Below are 27,972 nucleotides of genomic sequence, written 5' to 3'. Positions count from 1 at the left end.
GCTTTGGAAAATGGGACTGATTTTGAATTTTGAGGATATTCATAATTTCTTTGAAGAAAGGAGAGAAGATTAATTTGATTATTTCTGTACAGTGCAAATATGACCATTCTCTTGCAATTTTGAATAGCACGGGTGTACTGAATTTAAACTTCTATTACTGTGTATGCCTTCATTGTAGGACCGTGTGTATGTGCAACAAAATAACGTGGAGAATGTCTACAATTTGGGCTTGATTATTTTTCGAGATCAAGTTGTACGCTATGGCTGTATTAGGGATCACCTGCGGCAAACTCTGCTGGATATGATTGCAAGAGAAAGGAAAGGAGAAGTTGTAGACAGGTAAGATGTTTGTAAGTGACTGTCTTTTATTGTAAATAATTTAAGAGTGAATCAAGAACATACATAAATAAATCATTACTTAAGCCCACATTTCTGATTACAAGTAAAATTTCTCCATAATCTGGAATAACATACTTCTTTGTACATTAATGTTTAGCATAATGGTAAATGGGGAAGCTCTTTAATATATTTTTTAATATTTATCTTGTGCTTTTTATTAAAACTTTCGTTAAACCTCTCCATTACCGCCTTGTGCCAGAGCATTCGTTTCTTGTTGCCCTGTATTTCCTCTGTACTGAGAGGTTGTTTAATTTTCTTGTACCTGTTTTTTTTAAATTTATTTTTGAGGATTTCTTTTTTTAAATATATTTTCCTTCCTCATGTTTTGATCCTTCTGTTTCTTGGTAGTTCAGTTGCATCTCTGAGCTTTTAAATCTGTTCCTCGTGCTCTCCAGCCAGTTTGGTAGATGTGGAGTTTTATGCCACGCACTGCAGATACTGCAGCTGCAGTAACTTCAAATTTGCAAGTTTTCTTGTGCTTCTCCAGTTTCAGAGCAGCTGTTGGGTGTGGAGATATGTAAACTTCATGCTACTTTGGCTGCAGTTCTGTGATTGAGATTGCCCAATATGCAATTTATGAAGAGAAAAAATATTCCCTGGCAACAGCTGTGTATTGTCCCCTACTGCCAGAAAGTGGAATTTTTTTCCTAGATGCAGTTCTTTTTGTTTTCACGCTTTATTGATGTGTTTCTGTGCCTAACCAAATGCTTAACTTGCTGATACGTTTTCATTTTGTGTTGTTTTGAGGAAAAAAACCAAACCAAAACAACCAAACAAAAACCCCAGACTTTGCACAGCAACTTCGATCTGTGCAGTTGTTTTGAATTGCTCAATTCCAACCTATACGTGCAGTTTCCAGTTTTCTTTGAAGTAATATTTTTGGTTATTTTCTTGTATGTTGAAATACATTCTTAAGTGTTTTCCAAGTTAGTAGAACTTGAGACCTCCTTCCCTATCATTGTATTTAAAATATTTAATAAACATTGTCAGCTCCTTAGTTTAGAACAGAAACAAACAGTCTTGCTCTGTAATCTTCTTGAAAACCTGTCATGTACCAAACAGACTAGGATGGACTTTCTATTACTATATTTTATTTAAGTTGATACTTGTTCTGAGTTGTTATTCTGCTGTGTACTTTGTCTTAGAGGATGTAGGTTTCTCAAGTTGTTAACAACTTACTTTTTGGCAGAGGCGCAATAAGAAATGCTTGCCAGATGTTAATGATTCTAGGTCTTGAAGGAAGGTCAGTCTATGAAGAAGACTTTGAGGCTCCATTTTTGGAGATGTCTGCAGAATTTTTTCAGGTACAGCAATGTTGTAGTATCATATTGGGAATGTTGTTATAACTGCTTGGAATTGTGAGAATTGGTGGTACTCTAAGTGATTGCTACTTACTTGATGAGTATGTCCATCTCTGTTAAAAAAGTAACACAAATTTTACAGAATTACCATAATTTGAATGTAGTTTCGAAATATGGGTACTGATAGCATGTAAAGTAATCACTATGCTAATCTCATGTCTGCACTGGATTATTTCATGCAACTTAGTCTATCCCTGCGTTGCAGCCACAGTCTTTTTGAAATACCAGTAGCATGAAAGGTTCAAACTGTTTCAGGCTGGGAGTGGAGAGGGGAGACTACTTGTCAAACTGTCTTTGAGTAAGCTTTGTTTCCTTCGTAGTTTCTACATTCATGAGTTATATTTTGTAATGAAATGAACCGAGTCAAGGAATTAAGTGTATCCAAGTGGCTATCTGGTTGTTGACCAGCCACTGAATAACATATTTTAAATATTTCCTGAGGGTTTTTGTGAGATAGCTTCAGGAAAAAAGCCAGTTGAATGGTTGTTGAGTGTAATCGTGTTCCTCTATTGTTGGAAATTGTAAAAATTGTTAAAAGATACCTAGGTAAGATAATTCGTCATTCTCCCAATTCTTACAAAGGATCGACTGTCTGTCATATCCTCTGATCTCCAAACTTCTTTGAAAATCAGAAGCATATGTTGCACAACCTTTTAGAAGTCACTGCATTCTGTTTTTCATCGGTGCTACATAAAATTAAGAAAAATAATTACTTTCTTTTAAGTTTTATTTCTTAGCTCTGCCTTAAAAAAGAATAAAATCTTTCCTCTAGAAGGCTGTGCTGACCAGTATGGATAAAATCAGTTTGACATGAAATAATGTGCTCAGCGTTGTCATTAACAAGAATAATGAGAACTGCTGATCCTCACAACTCATAAATATGCCATAAAATGTGATTTTGAAAGGAATCTTTGCCTCTTCCCTCTCCCTGTCCTTCTATTTTCTTTGGACCTGTGGCTAAAACTCTAGTTGATAACTGGAAACTATGTTCACTTAGGTTGTTTTAGTATGAAAAAGACCAGGTTCATATTGCATGTACCCCCTTATGTATGTAACACAATTAGTGTAATAGAACCTTTATTTTGTATTAAGCATGTATGTAAATCTTGGGGGTATAATGATGTCATTTGCTGGACATGCTGGGTTTGATTTGAACTTGCTTATCAATGCTGATCTGAAATAACCAGTATGTTTCCTTTTTCCCCTTTAAAAAAAAAGTCTAAAGTATTAATTTGTGTTAATCACAGATGGAAAGTCAGAAATTTTTAGCTGAAAACAGTGCTTCTGTATATATAAAGAAAGTAGAAGCTAGAATTAATGAAGAAATAGAACGGGTGATGCATTGTCTGGATAAATCAACAGAAGAACCAATTGTGAAAGTTGTTGAGAGGGAGCTTATTTCCAAGCATATGAAAACTATAGTGGAAATGGAGAACTCTGGGCTAGTTCATATGCTGAAAAATGGGAAGACAGAAGGTAAGACTGCATCATATGGCAGACAGAAATGCTTACGGTACTGCTTGTTGTTCTTACACATAGGATAAGTCAAGCTTAACGTTTGTGTTCCTGCGTAATTGTAAAAACACTTTGGTGGCTCTGTTTTGCAAGCATCTGAAAATACTACTTCAGAGGTCTTTTAAAACGGAGCCCATATGTATAACTTGTTTCTATTTAGTACCAGATACAGGTACTTTTTTGGTAAGCCAAATATCTCTTAAGAAAAGTCCAAATCTACTGTAGTGGTCTTTGTTACCTGTTTTCCATGAGCCATTTTATTACTGTAATTCCTGTAGTATTTAGCTGTCAAAATGCATCGAAGTTTTTTGGCCCACAGGCAGTTACTTAGAAAGTGCTAGTATAAGTTACTTATTTAATAGAAGTATTGCAGGACCAATTCTTGGGGAGAGGGCTTTGTTGCAGAAAAAAAGTTGGCTGTTTTTAAAGGATAAGAAGCAGCTTACATAAGTGGTTGAAAAAGAAGGGCTTGGCTTGATTTGGTTTACCCTGATAGAGGTTAATGTGGGACAGAATGACTGAATGAAAGTTATTCTATGGAAAGAGGTAGAACATAAGTTTCTACAGCAGCATAATGAAGAGAGTGATTGCAGTATCTATATTTAGAAATCGGTGCTCATGCTAAGCCATGAGAATGGGGAACATGCTGCTTAGATTAATGGCCTTTGTTCATTTAAGCAGCTTCACAATTACTAGGTGATTGTCAGTGACAAAGTTAGCAAATTTCTTAGCTGTAAGAAAAGAGAGTTACTGTATTGAAAAGGAAAGTGATGATACTATACTTAACCTTTTTTTGTTAATATCCAGTTAAGATAGCCTTTAGGCTGAGGGTACAACGATATTGAAGGGTATTCATGAGATACAGGAATTAGTTTAACTTTCATATGCCTTGGTTTGATTTAGTTAAATGCTAGAGAGGAAATGGTTGCTGCATTGTGAAGATAAGATTTCACATAAACGTACAAGGATGGATTGCACTTTTGGAAAGCCATGTTTAAGCTAAGCCACTTGTCATGATTTTAGATGGATGATGAAACTAAGTAGTGTAAAATTATATGACTGACTTTAAGACAAAAATGAATTAAACTCCAATTTTTACCAGTTTCTGCTTTTAATACAGAAACAAGCATCTCATTAGTGTTGTCCTATTTGCTTTAGCTTAGATTTTTCTTAGAACTTTTAATACAGTATTTGATTTTTGGGATGATGATCTTGGAAGCTACGTTCTTAAATATCACTGGAAAACATAATCTTACTGAAGCTTTAAGTGCACTATCCTTTAGTGCAGGCATCAACTTTTGCTGGCCTGGGGATCACCAATAGCAGCTTCTACGCTATAGACAACCTAGAATAATTGAATACAACCTTTGTTTTTAATTTTGTGGCTGCGGTCAGCATGTTGTCAGGGGTGGAGAAAAAGGGGACATCAGAAGATTCCAGTGCCTGAGCTGTTACAGGATGCTTTTTGTGGCTCAAGTGGCTGAACTTTTACTGTTGTCTTTTGCTATGAAATGAATGAATTAACAGAAGTATAACAGACAGAGGGTGTCCTGCATAATACCTCATTCTTGTTTCCAGACCTTGCTTGCATGTACAAGTTGTTTAGCCGTGTGCCAAATGGTCTGAAGACGATGTGCGAGTGCATGAGCTCATACCTGAGAGAGCAAGGCAAAGCCCTAGTTTCTGAAGAGGGAGAAGGAAAGAATCCAGTTGACTACATTCAGGTAGTTAAAATATTTTAACTTTCTTTTCTTCCATCTTTCCCACATTCACCAGAGTAGCAGTTAACTACATGATTGATAAGGTAAACCTTAATATTGATTCAGAAGGGATTATTATTAACAAGCTACCTTTATAATTTTGTTTAAAATGTACAGTTTCTAAATTTTCTGACATATTTAGAACTCTTCTTTTACGTAAGGTGCTTGGAAAGTACATGCTCGGTTTTTGTGCTTTTCGTAGCTGCTTTTATTAAACAACTTATTCAGGCTAATTATATAACTGCTGGGAACTTTTTGGATTATCCTAAATGATATTTGCCTGCAAAGTGAGTTGTATGTCTGCTGGCAAATAGCTTTATAGAGTCTGTTTTGTTTAATTTTATGTAATGTTAGCTATCAGTGTTTATTGAGACAAAAATCACATGACAGTATTTCATGGCAAGATTAACTGTGACTGAGAGGTGAATGTGTTTATAAATCGTAACAAATTACTTGCTTCATTCTCTGTCTCCCTCAGAAACAGAACACTTCTGCATGTTAGAAAACACAAGTGTTCTTTCTTGTTCTCCATCTCTCACTAAGAAGTGATGTGTACCATTAATTTATCAAGATCACAAAATATGCTTCAGGAGCATTTGTCATCTTTTCTCTCCCATTGTCTCTGAGGAAGACAGTTTTAAATTCGCCCATAAAGAATTTAGAGTTCATTGAACTTTAAGCAAATGTTTTTATAGCTGGAAGATGTTTTATACTTAATGTGAAAATGTGTTTTCATTAAATGTTGTTATGGGTTTTTTTAATTGTGTAGTTGAAGTCCTTGTGTCTGGTCTTTATGAGAAACATTTAATGCTGTATGTCTATTATCATCTCTGCTGTTTTGTTTGAAATCAATAACTTTGCTAGAACTGGTTACTATTATAAGAAGCCATTTGAGTATAAACACATTTTTTGATTGGATTATTGATTTTCTGGCAGTGCTGAAGCAAACTTCTTACCAAGCTTGGACAAGAATCACCTCTCCAAGCATTGTTAAAAAGAAGAGAGAATGCCCTTTGAAATTTATTAGGTTTAATGATTAAGGACTGTTAGGTTTCCTGTGGTGGTATGATTTAAAAAAAAAAAAGGCAAGTGAGGTGGAAAATAAGTGTCTGAAGTACTTGGAAGTAATTTTCACTCCTTTTAAATCCTGGTGGACCCAAAGGGGTGTCATAAAAAATTTAACTGAGAGTTAAAAACTTAATTATAAAGATGCTATTGATGTTGCATGCTACGAAGGCGAATAGCATAATGAAGCCGAAGAAGACTTACAGCCATACTGCATGTGCTTTGGCAGAGCTCATCCTCAGCCCATTAGTATGTACCCCAGCCACCTCATGAAGATGTCCTAGGGAAGGGATTGATATTTGATTACCGCTAAACCCTGAAACAGGTTTATCCTCCACTTCCATTGACACAATGGAAGAAGAGAAAAATGCCTGTGAATTGAGAAACCACCTCACTCTTTTCATCTCAGCCATGTTCATCTGAATCTTTCAAGGACTTAAATAGCAGTAAGAAGACAGACAAGGAAGCTACATTATACCATCAAGAAAAAAACTTCATAGTCCAGCACTGCTTCTGCAACATGAGATCACCAAACCCTGAGCATAATTGGTGAGATGATTGCAAAAGCATTGCCAGGGGATTAGACTTAAAACTTCTTATAATAATTTGAAGGGATGTTGAAATGCTGTTGTAATTTAAGGTACTAACAGTTTCTCCTGTTTAACACCAGGTTGTTCAGATGGTGTACTCCTGGAGAGGAGGCATAAGCTAACCTTGGTAAACAGAGAGATAGTGGGATTTACTTTGAATTTAAAATTTCTAATACGAATTAATTAGCCTGTCTAAAGACCATTCCTTTTAAGTGAGATGGTGAGTTCCTAAGAAACATTACTACTTCCTTGAGTAATTCTTGAATGGCTTCTTTGCGTAACCACATATAAATAATTTCTTAAGAAACTGAGGATTTTAAGATAATTTAACCCTGAACAGTTTGTGGGTAGTGGTTATCCATGATAAAATTAACTCTAGACTGAAATTTTCTTTCCCCCCTCCCTTGAATGCTGTGGTAGTTATGTCTAAATCCTGTGTGTATCATCTATACTTAGGGTGCTCAGGTGATTTTTAAGATACTTCCCCCTTCTGCACCCAGTTGTTTTAATCCTGGGTGAAGATGGTGCAAACCCTAAAAATTATGTCAAGAATCTAATGGTTTTTAGGTATTTAAAAATGGAAATGAAATTTCAGATACTTTCTAACAATGCCAAACATAGAAAGTTTTGCAGAATCTCTGACTGTAGATGTGGTCTTCACTACAACTTCGTCTGTTATTACTGTTTTACAGCTTGCAACTTCAAATCGATGAAAATGTTTGTGCTTTTTTTAAAGGGTTTACTGGATTTGAAGAGTAGGTTTGACCGCTTTCTTCAAGAATCTTTCAATAATGATCGACTCTTCAAACAGACTATTGCGGGTGACTTTGAGTACTTCCTCAACCTCAACTCTAGGTCTCCAGAGTACCTCTCATTATTTATTGATGATAAGCTGAAAAAAGGAGTCAAGGGAGTAAGTATAAATTAAGTTAAAAGATCATTCTCTTTGTTAACTTAGATCAGATTAAACTAAGCTACTTCTCTAAGGATGATTTTTATATTAAGATAAATGGCAATACTGCCTTAAAAAAAGTATATGTAATACATCTGAGCTCATAACACTTTAGATCTAAACTTACAGAAATATAAGGCACAAGGACATCTCAAGATGTTGTGTGGCTTGTCCCCCATCTCTGAAGCAGTATACCTGGATTACTTCTGGCAGATACCCCGTCAAAAAAAAAAAAAAAGATTGTCGTAGATTCTGCAGCTCCCTTCCTTCGAAACGTTAAATATCAGTTCCTTAAATGTCTTTATAGTTTGGCAGTTATTCTCAATATCTAATAATTTCTTGAATGTTAAGTCACTTGGGTAGGGGAAGCAGTTTGCTTCTTTTTACTGCTTTTACATAACGTAGGACTATTACCACATCTGTCTCTTCTAGCTTAAGTACAGCTGTTTCCTTCAGTCTTACCTCATAGCTTCTTTCATGAAATTTTTTGAGGTACAGCACACAGAACTGGATAGGATGGTTCAGCTGAGGCTTCAGTGGCTCTGAATAAAGCTGAATATTATTGCATGCATCTTATGCTGTAGGAATCAAATAGCAAATTCTATTTATTTATAAAATAAATAATCATTTTATTTGTTGTGGCACTAGACAGGCTTTGCAAAAGGAGTCTTAGCATTTAAAAGCTTTCATTCCAAGCTAACTCTTCATATTCCTAATATGGGCTTCCATCTGTGCTTTTTTAAAAATACTTATCCAAGAACTTCTACTACATTTGCCAGGCATTCTACCTATCCATTGTCTCCCTTCTCCCTCACAATTGCTTTTCCCTCCATTTTAGATATGTTTCTTTCTCCGCTCTGTTGAGTTTGTGCGCTGTTCTTCCAGCTCTATCGTTCATGTGTTGGACCAGTTTTGCTGGCTTCTTTATTAGGCTTCTGTTAGACCATATGCTTGCTGTGAATTACTTTAAGTATTTAGGTTGTATAAGGCACTCCTACTGGAAGGCTAAAAGCAGCAAATTATTTCTTTTACAGCTAACAGAGCAAGAAGTAGAAACCATATTGGATAAGGCAATGGTTTTATTTAGGTTTATGCAAGAGAAAGATGTTTTTGAACGCTATTACAAGCAGCACTTGGCAAGGAGACTTCTCACAAACAAGAGTGTTTCAGATGACTCTGAGAAAAATATGATATCTAAATTAAAGGTAAGACAGTATCTGCATATTTCATTTTTTCATAAATACAATTTCTTTTGTTTTTACATAAGGGATATATAGATAACATACATCTTGATTGCTGTTAAATACAGATTTGATTTTAAAGCTCCAACAGAAAATATGAAAGGCTTTTCTGAATAATTTTGTGGAAATAAAAGGAAGGAAATACTGGAAAGCACCTGTGATGGGAGCACAATCTAGAAAACAAAAGTAATTTTTTTCAGAATTTGTTAAGACTTTCCAAATGTGAGGACAACTCCTGTTATCTAGTGACTGGATTTGAAGACAAGACTGTGTTTTATCCTAGATTTTCTGTTACCCACAGTAGACTTTTTAATTGCATGCGTTGGGTTTTTTTTTTAGTTGCCTCCATCTGCAGACTGGTGATAATGCTCAATTCCTTTTTGATTAAGCAGTTTGAGATAGACTAAAAAAAAAAAATGTTCATATCAGTGTCTGGAAACACGTTTTCCTTAGTTGGTTCAATTTACTGATTAAGTAGGCCCAGAGGTGGAGAAGAAAGTAAAGCCCAAAGGTGAACAGTCCTTGAAGCAAGTTCTAATGCAGCTTTTTCCTAAGTGGCATGATAAATGGCTAGGGAACATCTGAACCCAACTGATTTGATCCTAAAATCAAACTTTACTGATTCTCATTTTTGACCATCATATTCTATCAGTGAGCAAAGCCTGTTTGCATCAAATTACCAGTATTAATTCCAAATTATTAGTGTTAATTCCTTCCCAACTACCTCTCCACCTCTTCTAGCCTGGTGATTTAGAAGGCCCAGGGCATACATTTGCAAGATGAATCAGTGGATTGGAACTGCCCTCTTTTCTTACGGATTTGCCCAATGATTAGGATGCTGAAGCTAATGTGCTTGCCTTTAACCATGTATGTCAAAGTATGTGTTAGAAATAGGCACAAAGTCCTGTATGTCAACTGAAATGCATGTGTTTGTGCACATGAATCTATATATGCATATGTCCCTGATTCTCAAAAGGTCTAGTAATCTCACTTCGTAATCCGCAGTATGCCTTCAAAATTATACACTCAGGACAACAGGTTTTTTTCTGATAGAAATAAAGATTTTTATTTCCCTTTACAGTATCATGCTAAAAAGCAGGTGAAAGTGTATGCCTTGGTCTGAGAAGCTTTCAGAGGTGTTTTTTTTTTTTTTTAAGATGAGCTAGGAAGCTAAAAAGAAACCAGAAATACAATAATGGAGAAAAGAGAAGGGAAGCAAGTTGTGGTATGTGTAGGGTTAGATCCTTATACGAAAAATGATAGTCTTATGTTCTGAAGGTAATGCAAATGGGAATCCCAGTAACCAAATGTACAGATATGTAATTTTTTGGTATTTATAAACTAACTCTTAGCGTTGCGTTTCACATCTCAGAAGCTCTGTTTTCATAGTGCTGGCACAACAAGTTATTTTGTGTATTTTAGACTGAATGTGGGTGTCAGTTCACATCTAAACTGGAAGGAATGTTCAGGGACATGAGCATCTCAAACACGACGATGGATGAGTTCAGGCAACATCTTCAGGCAACCGGGGTAAGAGTGCGGGTGTCTGTGTGGCCGTCGTTTCACTTAAGTACAAACCCTAGACCTTTATCAAGGCTTGTGGGTTTTAGTTTGTTAGTATACGCCTGCGGAAAGAACGATTTTGTTCACATCCTCAAACTATGTTTCTTTTACCGTGTTTCCACCTTACAAACTTTGTTAGTATGTCCCGAAATACAAAAGTCAGTTCGAAGCCTGGTCCGCAGCTTGAGCAGTGCCAATTTCATTCCATAAAATCCTGTTTCAACTTCCACTGTACCCGCGTTCTTCCGAGAGGGCTCTGCAGCAGGCGCCCGGGTGCGGGCCCGCTGCCCAGCCCAGCGCAGCTGAGCGGCTCCTCCCGCTCGCGGCCGGCAGGGGGCGGGCGGCGCCCGCCCAGCTGTGCCCGCCCAGCTGTGCCCGCGCTCCTGGGGCCGGCTGCCCGCTGCCATCTGCGTTCCAGAAACGCCGTGTCACCAGCACAGTCTTCCCTTTCTCATTATTTAAAGGTAATCTTCGGTGCGACCCGTCTTTTATGCTAGCAGCAAGAAAAATACTGCATGCTGCAGGTATTCGACAAACACCATCTCGTATTTAACTTTCTTGATGCAGTTAATGCATTTATTAAAAGCAGAAGTACCATTTTATTCAAATTGCCAAATATGGACTTAATTATTCAATCAAGAAGCATTACACCTTGTTGTACACCTTCTAGAATATTGCATAATGGAGAGTTCGCTTCTATTTTGAGGTATCAGTTTACTTGCTCTAAACATTTTTTTTCCTATACTGATACTCAGTAGCAATTAATAATATATAATAAACAGCCAAGTAGTTCCCTGTCTGCTGGTAAGTAAGTCAGTATATCAAGCATGTTTGAATCAGTTTCAGAAATGTGAATGCCAGGAATATGTTCATGTTCTGTCTGATGTCCCTGGTTGTGCAGGGTGGTGTGAAATCTTTGCTGTCTTGAAGCAGTCAGCTGAAATCTTCTTCATCAGCATACTGTGAATCATCATGAATGAAAGAACGGGATGTTCTCAAAGTGTTTTCAGAAAATGTTGTAGAGGCACATACCAATAAATATAAAGGTGTTTATGGACAGGCAGTTTTACTACTGCTTTTCTTCTTTAGAGGCTAATCATGTTTTCTTTCTAGAATGCTTGGAATATTAATTTCAAGAACAATTTGTTAGAGCATTCCCATTTTTTAGGTAGCATGCGGGACTTGGACTTTTTTTGTGTTAAAGATTCATGTACTTTACGTGACAGTTTCACATTAAGTGAGTTAAATGATGTCTCTGTCTTCTTTTTAGCTATGTACAGCAAATAAAATGAATTTAAAATGTTAACAGATATTCTGCTAGGTCTTATTTGAAACTTCATCTTTTTCTTGGCAAGGAACCAGCAGTTCGCCTGATGATTGCCTTTTGGTCAGTCTAATGGCCTTTTAATGAAATTTCTAGAGTACTTATTTATGATGGAAGCATATGTATTTCTATTAGTGTCAGTAATATTTGAGAAGAAATACAAACAGGAAGATTTTTGGGTTTTTATGTTACTGTTAACTTGCTGGTGATACTGTGTTTTATGTGAAATAGTCCATTCTACTCCTTTTTAAACAATTTGTGTACCTTGAATATGTATGGTGCCTCTTAGAGGAGGCAGGCATCTGTTCTTCTCTAAATAATCCTACCTGCAAAGTCTCCTGCTAGATCCTATATCCTGAGATACAGGTAGTGCCAAGGACTGCGTAGATGATTATTGGTTTGCTATCAGTAAGTGGAAAGCTCAGCACTAGGGAAAGTCCATGCTAATTACTACAACTATGATCCTGAAACTTCAGTTTGTTGGAGTTTTGTAAAGATTAGATCACTTCAGGGCACTTTCCATGAGTTCATACCACTTTTATGCTGAAAAGACATCTTGTAAAATAAAGTGCTTCCAAAACTTTTTCAAGTCACAAACTTCTTAGTGCTCTGTATAATGTATAATGACATAATGTATGACAGCATTCTAAATTAATGCTGTGTTCTGGTCTGGCTAAGACCAAAAAAAAAAAATCAGGAAACTGTTGCCATCTCAACTAAGAAGGTTCAGTTCCAGACAAAGGTATTTTCTGTATCTTTCTGTCTGCAGTGATGGCCTTTCCCTACATTTTGGCTGGAGGGAGAAAACTGTTGAAGCTTTTTTTTTTTAGGTGATTCACAGATTAACTAGTTTTCTGTGTCTAAATGGCTGTTTTAATTTCTCTTGTGAGCCTCATGACATTGGTGATACGAAATTAGAAGCATGGCACTACTGTTGGCTACAGAACAACCTTTATATGGGTCTTTAAATACTTTTGCAAATGGTTCCTCTTGAACAGTAATGAAATTCAGTCAACGGGATTTCTCCGAGTAGCCTGTCACCAGTCTGTATAGATTTTTCAGAAGTTCCCTAGGTAGAAGGCACAAAGGCATTCAACACACACAATACAAAAACTCTTCCGTAGTGCCTGGAAATGCTGCGCTGCTACTTAATAGTAGGCATTTCTGAGTTCATATGACAGTTTTTGACCTTCTAAAATATCATGTGCTCTATTTTTATGTAGTAGGTTTATAACAAGTTGGGTGTAGTACGCTTTGTTTTTTCTTGTCCATAATGTGTGTTCTTTGAAGGTATTAGTTATACCTCCTGGAGCTGAAAGTAGTCAGTTTTAAGTTTAGTAATATTCAGCTCAGTTGAGATACCTAGTGAGAATTATGTCTCACTGGTAGCCAGGTGTTTATCGTCTACTAACACAACTACTTTATAGATCAGCACTTCAGTTGTAGAATGTTTCCTAGCAAGCGATGACTATTTATGGTAATGGTTGTCTTTAGGGAAAGTGGCTAGATTGTGTGTGTAAAAGTGAGTAACTGTTTACATTGCAGTCCAGAAGTAAATTGCAGGAAAGGCTCCCTATGGTTTAACATAAGATATTCAGTATTTACTCTCTGCTTCCAGAGAGTAAACTTATAAACAGTTATTTTATAACTGATATGTTTATCAACCTGGTTTTACTGTTTGTCATCAAAAACCTGTTGAGAAAGAATTGTTACATGTATTACAAGTTCTGTTTATGATCACAGACATTTCATTCTTGGTTAAGGATTTATTTTGTTAAATTCTGTACACTCTTAAATGCCGCAGGGGAATAATGTGGAGGATTTTTGCTGTACCATTTACTCTGATAGTGATCAATTCATTTATCTAGCTTTGTAAAAATAATGTTTATAGATATGTGTCTAATTTTTTTCTTAGTCTGTGAAAATTCTATGCATTCTACACTAATACAGAAAAATGGTGAAACACGATCCTGTTTTAAAATAGTGGATGTTTTCTTCCAATTGTCCTTAGGTCTCATTAGGTGGTGTTGATCTTACAGTGCGGGTCCTCACAACAGGTTACTGGCCTACTCAGTCAGCCACACCAAAGTGCAACATTCCTCCAGCTCCCAGACATGCTTTTGAAATATTTAGAAGGTACGTATTAAAACAGATTTTTAGGTAGAGGTTTTAAGAAGAAACTTTCTAAACTTAACTTACAGATAGGGTTTACCATTAGAGTTAAAGACATGCTAGCATACTGCTCTTCTTCAGTTCATGTGAAAATTAGAGAATGCAATCATCATATTATGAGGCTTGAGTTTTTGGGAGCTTTAAATTAGAATTCTAACGAGAGTTAATGTTTTGGAAAAGCAAAAGTTACAAATTTCTCAGTGTCTTTAACAGCTGTGAAAAGTCTATGTAACTGTTTAAAGCAATTTCCTCTTAGATACAAAATGTGAACTGTATTAAGTTTTTAATTCAATTATGTTACAGATTTTATTTAGCCAAACATAGTGGGCGACAGCTGACACTCCAGCATCATATGGGTTCTGCAGATCTCAATGCCACTTTCTACGGGCCTGTTAAAAAGGTAAAGTATCAAGATTGTGAAAATACTGTATTTTTTTAAAAATAAGCAAATGCACATTTATAATAACTTCAGATTTTTGTAAAATAAAAGCTTACCCATTGATAATACAAGAATAAGATGCCTTCCATCGGCTTTATAGTCTGATTATTCCTTTGTAGGAGTTTTGACTTTTTTTTCACCTCTAAATCTAATTTGAATGCATTGCTCATCGTTATCTCTTTGTTACCTCATAGAAAAATAGTAATTTTGATCTTGAAGGGACCTCAATGGTTTGAGTGTTTTGGGTTTTTTTGACTGCAGATCAGTCAAAAGTGAAATGAAACTTCTTTCTTTTTAGAGTAGTTTTTGTTAATGTGAAAAAGTGTTGTTAAGCCAAGTTCAGCCTGCTTTTCATATGCAGAGTGCTAGCAACGTAGACAACATTTTTTCAAACATGAGAATCTTTGTAGAGTTTATAGAAGTACGGTGTTTATGTATACAATAAAATAATTTGCTAGTGATTTAGACCAGTTGTAAAATGCTAAGCTAGAGGTAGTAATGGCATGATGTTTTGGAACATAGCCTTCTATGCTATGCAAAATGAAACCAAAATTTTTATAACACAAAGTATTAATAATGTGAGGATGTTAAAATTGTATTACTGTAGGATAAATATTTTGATAACTTTAAATATAAGAGGAAGAAAACTGGAGGATAGGCAAGTAGTGGAACAGGGGCCTGAGAGGTGGTGGAGTCTCCATCCTTGGAGATGCTGAGTATTTGACTGGACACAGCCCTGAGCATTCTGCTCTAGGTGGCCTGGCTTTGAGTGGTGGCTGGACTGTGGGACTTAGAGGTGCCCCCAACCTCAGTCACCCCGTGATTCTAAGACAGCTACTGGAGAGACACTCTGTTCATGCCACCAGGCATATGCTACTCTATCACTTGTCTAGACTGATCTCCTAGACAATTATTTCATCATATAACTTTCATCTTACCAAGGTAAAAATATTTTGCAGTGGAAAATAATCTAATAGTAGTTTTGTAATTTTAAAATAGGAAGATGGCTCAGAGGTTGGCGTAGGAGGTGCCCAAGTAACTGGCTCAAATACGCGGAAGCATATATTGCAAGTCTCCACTTTCCAGATGACTATATTAATGCTCTTTAACAACAGAGAAAAATATACATTTGAGGTAAGCATTGTGGTTTTCTCACCTGATTTTAAATAACTGTTTTAGGCACTCTCTTATAGTCTTGAATAGACCTTTGAAGATCGGGTGCCTCTCATTCTATTTGAGTGTGGATCAGGCCAATAAATACAGGAAGCAGATCATTAGCAATGCACTGGAGAAGGGGGAGGAAATTATTTGGGAACAAAAGTTTTCAGAAATTTTGAAGAGAGTTGTGAGTGTGGTTATTCCTAGGCCATAGAGCTATAGAAAAGCTGAAGTTGGAATGCAGCAGGTGGCTCCATTTGCTCATTTTATTTTTGAGAAACTGGATTTAGAGGCCAAAGGGTGGAGAAGGGTTTGTATCCTGGCTTCATAAACACTGAAGTGCTTAAATTGGCAGGCTGGAGTGAGCTGTGGGATGAATCAAAGAACTTTCATCCCTTCTCTGAGCTGGTGAGACAGAAAGGACAATGAAGAAGGTCCAGATAGATTCTTAACAAGGGGACTTAGAGGGGCATTTCTAGGAAAGGTTGAAGTGATCAGCTGATAGAGGATGATGAAGACAACTTTGGGAGTGGAGGAGGATCCTGTGCTATGAGGTTTGAGCATTGTATTGTTAATGTCAATTAGTAGTTTCGTTTTAGACACTATCTTCTGTCTGAGAGAGCACTAGCAGCCTTGAAAAACAGTATGGGTGCAGTTTGAAATGGAGTGGATTTCCAGGTTTTCTCATCTACTTTTGACTGTGCTATGCACAGTAATCATTTGCCTTTTTGTTTGGATTTTGTTTTCAGCTTATTTAGCATACTTCTAGCCTGTTAATAAAGAATGTTTCTTTGAAACTGTCTCAGTTGGGATTAAGGAAGGCAGGGTTTGATAAGAGGCTCTTAATAAACTACTCATAGTTCAAAAAAAGATTGTTTTAGAGCACAGAAAGTCCTGTGTGTTGTGAAATCTATTGCAGGAGCATTACAGCTAGTAGTACTTCCTCTGCAGAATACCTGGTGGGGGGAAGAGGGGGACTTAACAGCTTATTTTTTCTTAAAGTTGGTGTTGAAACTGGGCTGATGGCTACCGCATTCCACAAAATTGTAAGTTTCATGAGTAGTAGAGCCTCACCCATATATAAATAAATAATACTTGGTACAGCAGTGAAAAATACAATATTTAACACTTGCTCTAAATTATAGTTTATTTTACTAAGACCAGACGATAGAGAAGTATGTCCCTGTGCTTTTAAGTTGTGTATGTTTTGTTTATTTCTGGTTTGGGAGTTCTTAAACTCTTACGTTGTGTCCCACTGTAACTAAAACATTAAGAAGGCATATTTGTTTTGTTTGGTTTCTTTGGTGAAGTGTGTGGGAGTTGTCTTTAACTCCAGCCAGGAAAGCTTATGAAAACTTAAGAGAAGAATGAATTTTATCTTTGTTCATTGATTATTGAACATTGTGACTAATTGCTGAGTGCTGGGCAACTGTTATTTCTATGTCATATCAAATTAGTGCTTTTACTGCAACATAGCACGAGAGGTGACTTGTGGTGTGTGCTTGTATAAGCATAAAACTGATACACAAGTGTTTCTGCAGATTCACAGCTGAAAAGATTAATTTAAAGTTGCCTTCACAGCTGAACAGTCTTTGCTGTTTTGTTCTGCATTCAGTGTGATTATTAATTGCAAACTTGACAAGGTCCTCACAATAATCCTAATAGCCATTAAGCCATGCGATTGAGAGAAAAATGGGATAACGACGATGCAAAAATTATGCATAAGATGCTACAGAAACTTAAAGGATTATTGCATAGCAAAATTCCTTCACAAAAATGTATTAATATATTGTATTCCTATACAGCAATGCTTTATTTATATATGCAAAAGAACTGGAGGCCATATGGGTCTAGGTTAATGCTACTTGAATCTAAGAGGAAGGATCTTCATGTAAGCCTTCAAAGAATGCTAACTTTTTCAAAGAATTCCATTTCTTCTAATCAAGTCTCATCTAATACTCAACATATTTTTCTGTTAGTTTACAGTACATCTCAGTATTTTAGAAGGTGAAATGCAGTATTTTTTAATGATGACATCAAAAATAAGGGGAAAATCTTGGTTTCTTTAGCTTTAACAAACAAGAAATACAAATGCAACTGTAGTAGCAGTAAAGTTGTTGAATAGTTCCACAAAAATGAGAGATTAGAACTTAAACCTGGCTTATCTGTTTTCTCTTTTGCTGATCTGTGCTTTGGAAGATGTACAAGTTGAAGTCTGTAAATAAAAATAAAATTATTTTTTTTTTGTCATTTCAACAAAATGACATAATGGTTTTTCCTTCTAATTAATTACCTTCTGCACATTTTCCTTCTAACAAACTCTTTTCTTGTGTAGAATGGGACAGAGGCAGTTCCATGCCTAGAATCATCTCTTTTGTAGCCTCCAGATAGAGCTCACCTGGTAATATTTTTAGAACTAAGATTGTGTCATCGGTACTGCTCTTGTACATCAGTCTAGTGTGGTCTTTAAAATAAGGCATTTCTGGAGATGGGGAAAAAACGTATACATTTTTCACTGTTACGTCAAATGTCTATATAAAAATATGTTTTAAAAAAATTATATCCTACAGACTGAAGGAAAAAGAGAGCACAGGAACATCTGTTATCCCCATTTACATTCATAGCTACACTTTTTTTATCCAACTTGAAGTTTTTGCCTTCTGAGGCAACATATTGCAGTGCAATTCTTTCTGTGGTTCTTATTTTAATGCTAGCTTGTAAATTCTGAAACCCAAATGGTTTGCATACATTAGTGGCTGAATTGGAATGCTACAGAGCGAAGTAAAATGAACACAGAAATACATAGTAGTTAGTATAAGGATGTTTAGCATCAAAAACCCCTCCAATTTCATTTCAGCTATTTGTTTCACTTTCATCAAAAGCAGAGTAAATATATTTCCTTGTAGAAGTGATTTAGTTTTGAAAGGATTAATTTCAGGTGTTGATCAAAAAATCAAAGTTTGGGAGCCTGCATGTGACAGGCATTACAACATTAATAAGCTGGATTTGGTTTGTAGCCTCAAGGCTTTACATTTGCCTAAGTCCTAAAATCTAAGTGTCAACTTCCTCTGGTTTGTTAAATTTATGCTGATCAATCCATTTCAGTAAGACTTTTTGTTTGTGGCCATGTAAAGGATTATAGCGTTTAGGTGTTTTTTTAATACCACTCTGTGCTAGATCTGGACAAAATGTGTGAAGGTGACAATTGCTTTTTAAATAAAGCAACAAATGAAGAAATAGTAACTTTCTGTGAGCTGCTTGGGAAGGCGCATTTTGATACTAGCAAATAGTTAGAATATGTGGATACATGTCACTTATTTCAAATACTGTGAATATTTCCGAATGCATTATGCTAAGAATAGTCTTAAGTTTAAGAACGTTTTATTGTTTCCCAATCATCCATAAGCAATAGGTATAAAATTCTTAAGCAATAGGTATCAAATTCTGATTTTTTTTTTTATTTTAGACTTACTTATTATTTTTTTTAATTTACCTCATGCAAATGAATTTGAACTCATGTCAAAAACACAATTTCACATGATTTCACATAAAGTCAACATTGTACATGTAATGTTGGGTCTATAGATGAAGAGTAAGGCATATTCTGTCTGAGCCTTGGCATCACAGAGACCTGGTAGTGAGATGTATATGAGATGCACTGTAATTAATGATAGTCCAAGTAGAGGCCAGTACATCCAAATTCTTTTTATTGCATGTTGTCAGTGGTGGATGACCACAGAAAAGTGGCATTTTTTCCTGGCTTGATTTAAAAAACTTGGGTACACTCAAGAAATAACATCATTTAATAGAGCTTAGTTGTACTCTGAAGTCTGACTTTTCTGGTCACTGTTTAAAGAATTTTTAACAAGGTCTTTATAGTTTTTTTATAGATCTTAACGTTTTGATCACTGAGAGTTGTTACTGCTGCTTTTAGCCTGAAGGTCATCAGTTTGACTTGTGTGCCATGAGCATCAGGGATTTATGGGGACAGTGGAAGAGCTTGATACTGCTCTTGGAACTGGCAGTGGGGAAGCTGGGAAGGTGACAGCTTTTGTGGACAGTTGCGTGTCTGTGAGATTTATTTTTTCTATTTGGTAGTTTAATCTTTAGCTGCTAGAGGTCCCTCAAGAGTCTGAGTGGGAAGGTGAAATCAGAGATGTCTACAGTTTCCTCAAACTAGAAAAAGGAAGAAAATAAAGATAAGGTTAAAATGAACTTCTAATGAATGGGAGCTCAGTAAACAAGTTAGGTTTGAGGAAGCAGTAGTAGTTGGCCTACTCCTAGAGCATGTTAAGACATCATTCTGCATCCAGTATAATTTGCTTACTGACTCGTGATCACTGGTGACTTACCTAACATACGGCTCTCAGCTGAACTCTTAACTTGTTGCACCTCTGTCAGTATTCTTATATATGTGTTTTTACAAACATTCTTTTTTTATTTCACCTGGAGAAGTCCTAGCCAAGGGCTTCTGGGCTGTAAATAAATTGTTTCAGGTTATTCAGAAAGGAGGTGTAATTAATCTAGAGTATTTCTATGTTACGGTGAAACTAGACCTTGTTTGCTTCCATTTGTAAAGATCTTTAATTTTCGACAGTGCTGCTGAATGCAAAAGCATTTACGCAGTTGTCAGGAATGCTCAGGAACATCATGGATGTTTTCCATCACTGAGTGAGTTAGAAGGTTCAGTTTCACTCTTCAGCAGATGTTGGAGACAGTGAACAAATCCTTTCAGCCTTCTCAAAAATTACAGTGAAACAAAACAGCTGATTATTCATTCTTCTATTTTTCAGCTCATGGTGACTATTTACTTGACAGACTTTGCTGTCTGTGCATTGACCCAGGTGGATCACTTTGCTATTGAGACTATATTGAGACTTTGCTACTGAATGAATTCTAATCTTTCAAACTTCACAACTGTCATAGTAGTGTTATTTTGCATGCTTGAAGGTGGACATTTCAAGCAATCAGTGCTGTTGTTTGCAAAACATGATACTTACTTCTGCCATAGCTGTAAACTAATAAAGATATTTTTCTTTAGGAAATTCAACAAGAAACAGATATCCCCGAAAGAGAACTGGTTAGAGCCCTACAGTCCCTTGCATGTGGCAAACCAACACAACGTGTTCTTACAAAAGAGCCTAAATCAAAAGAAATAGAAAATGGTCATATATTTACAGTGAATGATCAGTTCACATCTAAACTACACAGAGTCAAGATTCAGACGGGTAAGTGAGATTTATATTCTGCTGTCTTGCAGACCCAAAACTGCCTTAAAATGTCAAATTATCTTTTGCAGGGTTGATGTCCATACAAGTAAAAGGAAGAGAGTAATACCTTTTTTGTTGATGATTGGTTGCATCAAAATGAAAATTTAAATACTGAGAAAAAATGTGGAAGTCCATAGTTAAACCTTTCACTTTACAAAATTTGTAATTATCTCTTAAAAGGAAATTCTGAAAAAGAAATAAAATTCAAATAGTAAAATTATAATATGCTACTGATAGATTCAGAAATAGGAAAATTGCCTCGTAAGTTGCTGTACTGCTGTGAAATTGAGTGATGTTTTATCCCATGATACAAAAGCCATTTCCAAGTGCGAGGTAGCTATAATGTTTTTGGGCAATGATTTGGGTTTAACAAATAAGAGAAGCTGATTGATATGATACCACTTCATTAGCTCATCAAAGTGCTGGTTTGTGTTATGCATAAGTAATGTTGTCTAGAAAGCTCCCTGGAAATCATTTCTGAGTTGTAGTATTGCTGTGGATACACTTCATAGAGTGTTTTGGAAGATTAGTTCTTAGTTTTAGCACATCTAAAAGTATTTTCTGACCACAGATCTCTATGTAAAATATACAGCATCATTGGCAGTGTTTTAAGTGCAACATTGGTAATTCACATGCTCTTTGTTGTGTGTAATATAAATTGTTGGGCTTCTGTGCAGTACGCTGTGTCCAGGGATGTAAGCGTGTAAAACCCAGTAATACCTACATACATTACACTACATGTATCCCTCTGCATAAGCCATAGCTAGACTGGCTTCGTGCGCATGCGGAGTGCTGTGGTGTCAACACATTTGCTATATCTGGAGAATTTTTCTGGTGAGCAGGAGCGCAGCAGCCAAATGAGGATGTTGAGAACCCTCTGATCAGGGCCCAAGGCACTTCCTTGGCATAATTAAAGTAAATTCTGTGACAACTGTTTGAGCTTTAGTGGCATTCTGCTTTTTCATTTCCACTCCACAAATGTCTGTGAATGGGGGCAGAATAAAAGGGCAGAAATAAAGCATAAATAGAAGAGGAGAACAGAGTACAAAGAGCATAATTGAGTTGGAGAGGATAAAGTTGGACTACTTCTGACTGGTGAACTTCTAAAGTATTTAACTCGTTTGTGAAGTAAATTTTCAGTCTTTTTTCTGTTTTAATTAAGGGATTATTTGCTATATTAAAGCGATTAATGGGATCGCGTGGGGGTTGGTGCCTGTAAGCAAGCGGATTTGAGTACTGTTCAAATTTTAACATAGCAATAATTAACAGATTGTTACCTTGTCAGTTGCTATGAAAATATGCCAGAAAGTGTTAATATGTTCCTGTGGCTGCTTTTCCGAAAAAAAAAAAAAAAAACCAAAACCCACAGGTTTGAGAATGTCAAAACTCAGGAAAACATAATTTCATGTCTAGATGAAATAAATAGTGAAGCTAACACTTACACAATGAAATTAATTTTGCTAACATACTTGACATTCTCTTTCTTTTCTTTAAGTTGCTGCCAAACAAGGAGAATCTGATCCAGAAAGGAAAGAAACAAGGCAGAAAGTAGATGATGACAGAAAACATGAGATAGAAGCTGCTATAGTTCGGATAATGAAATCTAGGAAGAAGATGCAACACAATGTGCTAGTAGCAGAGGTATACTTGTACACAGTTTTGATATGGGCTTGGGAATTCTTTTTGCTTTTCCTATTAATTCATGAAAGTTACACAGCTCTCACTAACATGATTCTGAACGGCTTTTGAGGGATGCTGTATTTAATCCATCCTTTTTTTTTTTCCTCCCTGTCTATCTGAAGACATCTAAATCCTTACCCTTCAGTTTAGGATGTAGTCATGGGTATATCTAATTTTCCTTCCTCCTTTTAGTGCTATTATGATTTTATCAAGGTCCTTGAAATAACAGTTGGCAACAAAAAACACTGTACTTAACATCATTTTCTGCTTTGATCTTGTTACTGACTGTTGGGTCCAGGTTTGAGAGAGAAGAAGTCCTGCTGCTCTTAACTCCTAAATTCTGACAGCTTCGGGAGTAGTACGCATTTTCTACCCTTGAACTCCCTTAGGGCTGTGAAATTGAGAGGATTTTCAGGTTGTGACCATGCCTCTGTAGAGGGTCAGTACTTTGAATCATACCCAAAAAATAAGCAAGCAACTGATGGGGGAAAAAACTGTCAGTTTGCAGACTGCTTCTTATGCTTCATGGTTGTAGCCAGCCCTGTCTAAATATATTTTTCTGATTGTTTTGGGTACTTAGGATACTTAATGATCTTACTTGCCCCTGTGATCTTATATTATTGGTTTTGATTTTATGTTTTAGGTAACTCAGCAGCTGAAGGCCCGATTCTTACCAAGTCCAGTTGTTATTAAAAAACGTATTGAAGGACTTATTGAGAGAGAATATTTGGCACGAACACCTGAGGATCGCAAAGTATACACTTACGTAGCATAAAATGCGTTCAGAAAATTTGATTTATTCTTGGACTATACTCTTCGCATGAACTGGGAAGTTCTTTTAAATCATTAATATTAAGACGACCATCTCTTCTATTAAATTACAATACATGTTCTAGACCATTCAGATCAAGCCTTTTACTCCTTTTGAGAGTTTTCAACATCAATTGATTGAGCTTCAGGCTTTTCAACGTTATCCCTGTAGAGATCATCCTTACAATTCTTCGGGAAAATGTGAATGTGCCGCGTTTGTTTTCAATACTGTATGAAAACAGAAAAATAAAAACAAATTTAGAAAATACAGCTCATTTAAAAAAAATAAAATTGTTGGAATTTCATTTCCCCAGATCTTCAGTGTTGATGTAAATGTGTTTCTGTAGTGTTGCTTAGCACTTCGCGCATTGTATAAGTTGGGTTTAAAAAAAACCACAACTGGTAAGGCAAATTCCCAGTTATATTGCTCTGCTTCACATGTTTCTTTAACTAGACATGTTTAATTTAAATATTTGGTAATTTTTTGAAGACCCAAGAAGACAACTTGAGCATGTTTCACTCTTCCAGCTGCACTCACTGTTCCAGCACCATGAATTGGGAACTTCTCGGGGCTCAGAAAAGACCGTAACAATTTTCGCTTTCCCTTCTGTATTTTGAGTTCTTCTAAATTAAACTCTATATTGATTAGGTTTGTTCTGGTTTCTTTATAGGAAAAAGGAAAAAAGATTTTAGTGTGTATAAACTGTATAATAATTTTTGCTGTTGTACTCACTGCTGATGGTGGATTGTACAGGGCGATGTTTTTATTTCACTAAATGTAGACAAAATAAATTTAAAATAAATGGATTTAGTGTACACAACCAACTAATTCAAGTGTGTTAGAGTACAGGGTTGACAATCTTTTTGGCACTAAATACTGTCCCCTGGGGAAACATACTGGGATTATATTTTGTTAATAAACATCATAGATGGATCTGTAGCCCCAGGGCTTCTCAACATAAGTGCATATTTCAGGAGATTAAAGTGAAGCCAGTGTGCACTATTTATTTTTAAAAATGCATTTTAAACATGCAATAAAAAATTGTTACTGTAATGAAATTTTTAGTTCTTACCCTGGAACTTTTTTCTTCTTGTCAGTGTGCTGCAAAAATAGATTAAAAATTGCAGGTTAGTGGCATCGTTATTCTCATAGTTAGAAATTGTTTGAAGTATGCATTGTACTGCAGAGTTTTTATTAAACAGTATTTCTGACATTCCAGTGCACCTATTACATGGTTTCTCTGCCATAGCTATTTTTCTGTTTTAATTCAAGACAGTATATTATTTTTTTCCTTGGTTCACATTGCTTTCATCCATAGATAGTGAAAAATATAGCTGGGATGGGCTTCCCAATATGTAAGGCTGGAGTTGAAACAAAAAGAAAAATTTGGTTGTAGAGCATTAGGATACTGCCAGAGCATTTCTTGATTAGCTGTATTAAACAAATATGTGGTGGTGGTGTAATGTAGCAATGCGATTAGAGAGTATTTTTCATAACATGTCCCCAATTTCACCCCTTTCCAGCCTGTTAAGTTACAAATCCTGGCTATTGTTCAGTAGTAGGATATTCCTTCTAAAGAGAGGGACTGGAATTGGGGTGATATTTTGGTTTGACTATTATGAAGCTTTTTTTCCTAAGAAGATTTGCTTAAGTTTCTGCACACCCTCAACACACACACGATTAGCTTTTCAGTTGTCAGAGGGGAGGTGGCTGGGACTTTCCTGTCATTGTTCATCAAGAATTTAGCCCTGAAAGAAAACAGCTTGGCCATCAGCCATTCTAAAAATGTATTTGCTGGCTGACCATTACTAAAACATCTGTATGTCTCCGTACAGTATATGCAAAACTTCAGTAGAAATGTAATCATTGTTTAGCCATAGAACAATACTAAATATGGTTGGATGAGAGTCCGGGTTTAAGAAATTGGGAACATCTTCCTCAAAATGTAACTTGCTCTTCTGTGTATCAGTATGAAGGTTTTCTTTTACGCATATCTTATTCTTTAATAGCATGAATGTTGTGATTAATTGCATGTTAATGCTTTCCCATGTGCTTTTTGGGGAGAAATGGGTTCATGTCCTTCCCTGTGAAGCTTACAGAGGTATCAATGTTCCTATCCGTGACAGGAGGACTTTGTCCTTAGCGTTGCTATTGTACTTTTGTTGTGCATCAGCTGAAGCCTTCTACCTCTGGTGGCTTTTGGAAGTGCTGAGCCTGAATGTTACACGAATGACTGTATAATTATGTGTTTAAGAGTGGTCTTTTTTTTTTTAATAAGCTATGTGGGCAAGAGTGTTTGCTAAAAGAATAACAGGTGGTGATGGCTATCTTCCGTAACAAATACTAAGTATAGTTTCCATTTTAAGTGTAATAGAATTTTGAAGACACTAATTATTCAGGAAGGGACTTTTGCTGAAGTCAAATGTGCCCTTTACCATTGAACAACTCATGATACTGAGGATTTAAAGATGGAGAATGTGAAAACTCTGGTCAGAGAGGACATCACTAGGACTCTGCTTAAGGTGAGTTTGCTCGCTTGTTTACGCTGTTTGTGTACATTACTGATATTTCTTTTACAGTCCATAGTAGAATTCCTCTATGCCTTATCTAATTTCATTTTTGCTTCCTTTCTTAATTTCCACTTAAAACTTCCTTGTAATTTTGTTAACATTTCATCAGTAGGACTGTAGTTACATGTATGAGTGTAACTATTAGTAAGTTTGGTTTCTTTGCATTAATGTGTAGTTAAATGCGGTTAACCATCATAAATGCGTTTACCATCATAACAAATAAGATTATCCTGTGTATCCCTGATTTAGTTCTTGCTCTTTTCAATGTTAGCTACATTTACAGCTTTGACTTGCTCTTTTTGTCTCCTAGAATTAATCCGTACAATTTCCCCATTTGCTACAGAGCAAGTGAATGTTAAGCGTGTCTGCAAAGCAGACTGAGTCTTGGATGCTAAGCCACTCCTGAATGAAATGTCTCTCCTCACCCCCTTTCCTATAAATAAGCTTTGCCCTGTCGACCCTAAAGCTTTTAATATAATACTGTCTGTTCTTGTTACCTTTTGCTCATGGAGAATTGGCAGCTGCCATAAGATTTACTTTTCTGGACCTGTAAAAACACAAGTATTGCACTAAATATTCTGGATGACTGAAGTACTTTTATTCACATTTATTGTAATCAAATTGTACAGTACCTGATAGGTGGCACATATAAATATGGTAATAGAGCCTGTCGTGATGCATGGTTTTAGGGGACAAGCTTGCACAGAGATGGGGTTCCCATTTTGTCAAAAGTAGCAAAAACTGGAACTACTTGTGGCCTCCAGTTGAATGTCCAAAACTGGCCAGAACTTTATAGCTGAATCGAAAACTCCTTCACCCTGCTTCGTTTATCACGATGGTTAGAGGCGAGGTGGGCTCTGATTAGCTCCCAGTTCCTCTGAGCCCCAGTGGATTAGAGCGAGGATTTCGCAGTCTAGAGCTAGGCTCACAGTAGTGTGTAGAGCTCGAAGAGGCGGTATCTTGTTTATGTCTGTACTGAAGTCCAATTTCTGTTAATACTCATTTTGATATCTTGAATAGTAAATGAGATAACCAATGTGCTCAGTCTGAAGGAGGAGTTTAATGGCTCCTCTGTCTTCTGGAATGTGTCATGTGAAAAGTCTGTAAAATGCAGAACTTTTTCCAGCTTTCAGTTCGATATCTATAAAAGAACAGGAGAATAATTCACCTAGCATTCTGTCCTTCAGTATGTAGGGAAGTGTAGAGTGTGCCCACAAACTGGATTGAATATTCTGAATCTTTCAGCTGGCTTTATCCATGTTTTAACTCTGTATCTGGCATGGCAGAAGTCAATGGTAATGCAAAAACATAAAGATGCTGTTCTAAATGAAAATAGTGGCACACCTGTAACAAACAGCTGCCATAAACAGGCAGCATGCAACACCCCCCATATCAGTGCAACCTGCTCCCATTTTGTGGGTACAGCGGTCTCCATCAGAGCAGCAGGTCTCCCCCGATGCGCTGCGGTTCATACGTTTGGTGTAACCTTACTGACATGACCAGACGTATCGCTGCAGGAAGGTGCTGCTGTGTTGGTGTTAGTACGTGCCAAGTTCATAGATTGGTGTCACTTCTGTCAGGGTCTCGCTCTTCATTTCTCCTCCAAAACTGGAACTTGGATGGGGAGTGAGTCTGTGGGAGCTAATATGTTTAATATCATTGAGATGAACGTGAAGTTTATGGATAGGAAAACAAATAGGATTTGAACTTAGAGCAGTGATGTTTTATTAATTATTCCTTCTCCTGCAGTTCAAAACTTAGCTTTTATTCCAGGTACAACAGACGCTGAGGAACCCTCCAGTCTTAGTGACTGCGATTCTGTTCCTCCTCTTTCAACAACGTACCGCTGCGGTTCATTTAATTTGTATGCCTTACCCTTCAATGCTGGCAAAGCGTTGATGGTTGATCTGTTGGAAGCTGAAGCTAAAGCGAAGGTGGTGCAGCGTACTGTGCGCGCTCGGGAAAGAAAGGTTTAGGCAGCGGGGTGATGTGTGTCTGCGGTGAGGGGCTGTTCGGCTGTCATCGCGGCACGTCGGCTGTGTGCAGGGAGGAAGGCGCATCTCTGGGGAGAGCCAGGGAGCTGCGTGGAGCAAAACTTCTTC

At 36.6% G+C, this 27,972-nt stretch overlaps 1 protein-coding gene across 2 annotated transcripts in view; it reads left to right on the top strand.

Annotated features, from left to right (window-relative positions):
* CUL3 (cullin 3) overlaps positions 1-23,614 on the top strand; it is a 57,582-nt gene extending 33,968 nt beyond the window's left edge. For both annotated transcript variants that reach the window (XM_059822374.1, XM_059822373.1), the window contains 13 exons: positions 179-339; positions 1,589-1,703; positions 3,008-3,236; positions 4,854-4,999; positions 7,427-7,603; positions 8,677-8,847; positions 10,306-10,413; positions 13,782-13,906; positions 14,246-14,342; positions 15,381-15,515; positions 20,581-20,767; positions 22,305-22,450; positions 23,133-23,614. In XM_059822374.1, coding sequence (XP_059678357.1) covers positions 179-339; positions 1,589-1,703; positions 3,008-3,236; positions 4,854-4,999; positions 7,427-7,603; positions 8,677-8,847; positions 10,306-10,413; positions 13,782-13,906; positions 14,246-14,342; positions 15,381-15,515; positions 20,581-20,767; positions 22,305-22,450; positions 23,133-23,264 — 1,929 coding nt within the window. In that variant the 3' untranslated portion in view covers positions 23,265-23,614. The remainder of the gene's footprint in view (positions 1-178; positions 340-1,588; positions 1,704-3,007; positions 3,237-4,853; positions 5,000-7,426; positions 7,604-8,676; positions 8,848-10,305; positions 10,414-13,781; positions 13,907-14,245; positions 14,343-15,380; positions 15,516-20,580; positions 20,768-22,304; positions 22,451-23,132) is intronic.
* The last annotated feature ends 4,358 nt before the right edge of the window (positions 23,615-27,972 follow it).

Source organism: Gavia stellata, chromosome 11 (genome assembly GCF_030936135.1).
Source record: "Gavia stellata isolate bGavSte3 chromosome 11, bGavSte3.hap2, whole genome shotgun sequence".
Classification (NCBI taxonomy): domain Eukaryota; kingdom Metazoa; phylum Chordata; class Aves; order Gaviiformes; family Gaviidae; genus Gavia; species Gavia stellata.
The sequence above is the reverse complement of the archived record's forward strand: the minus strand, read 5'-3'. Positions and strand labels throughout refer to the sequence as shown.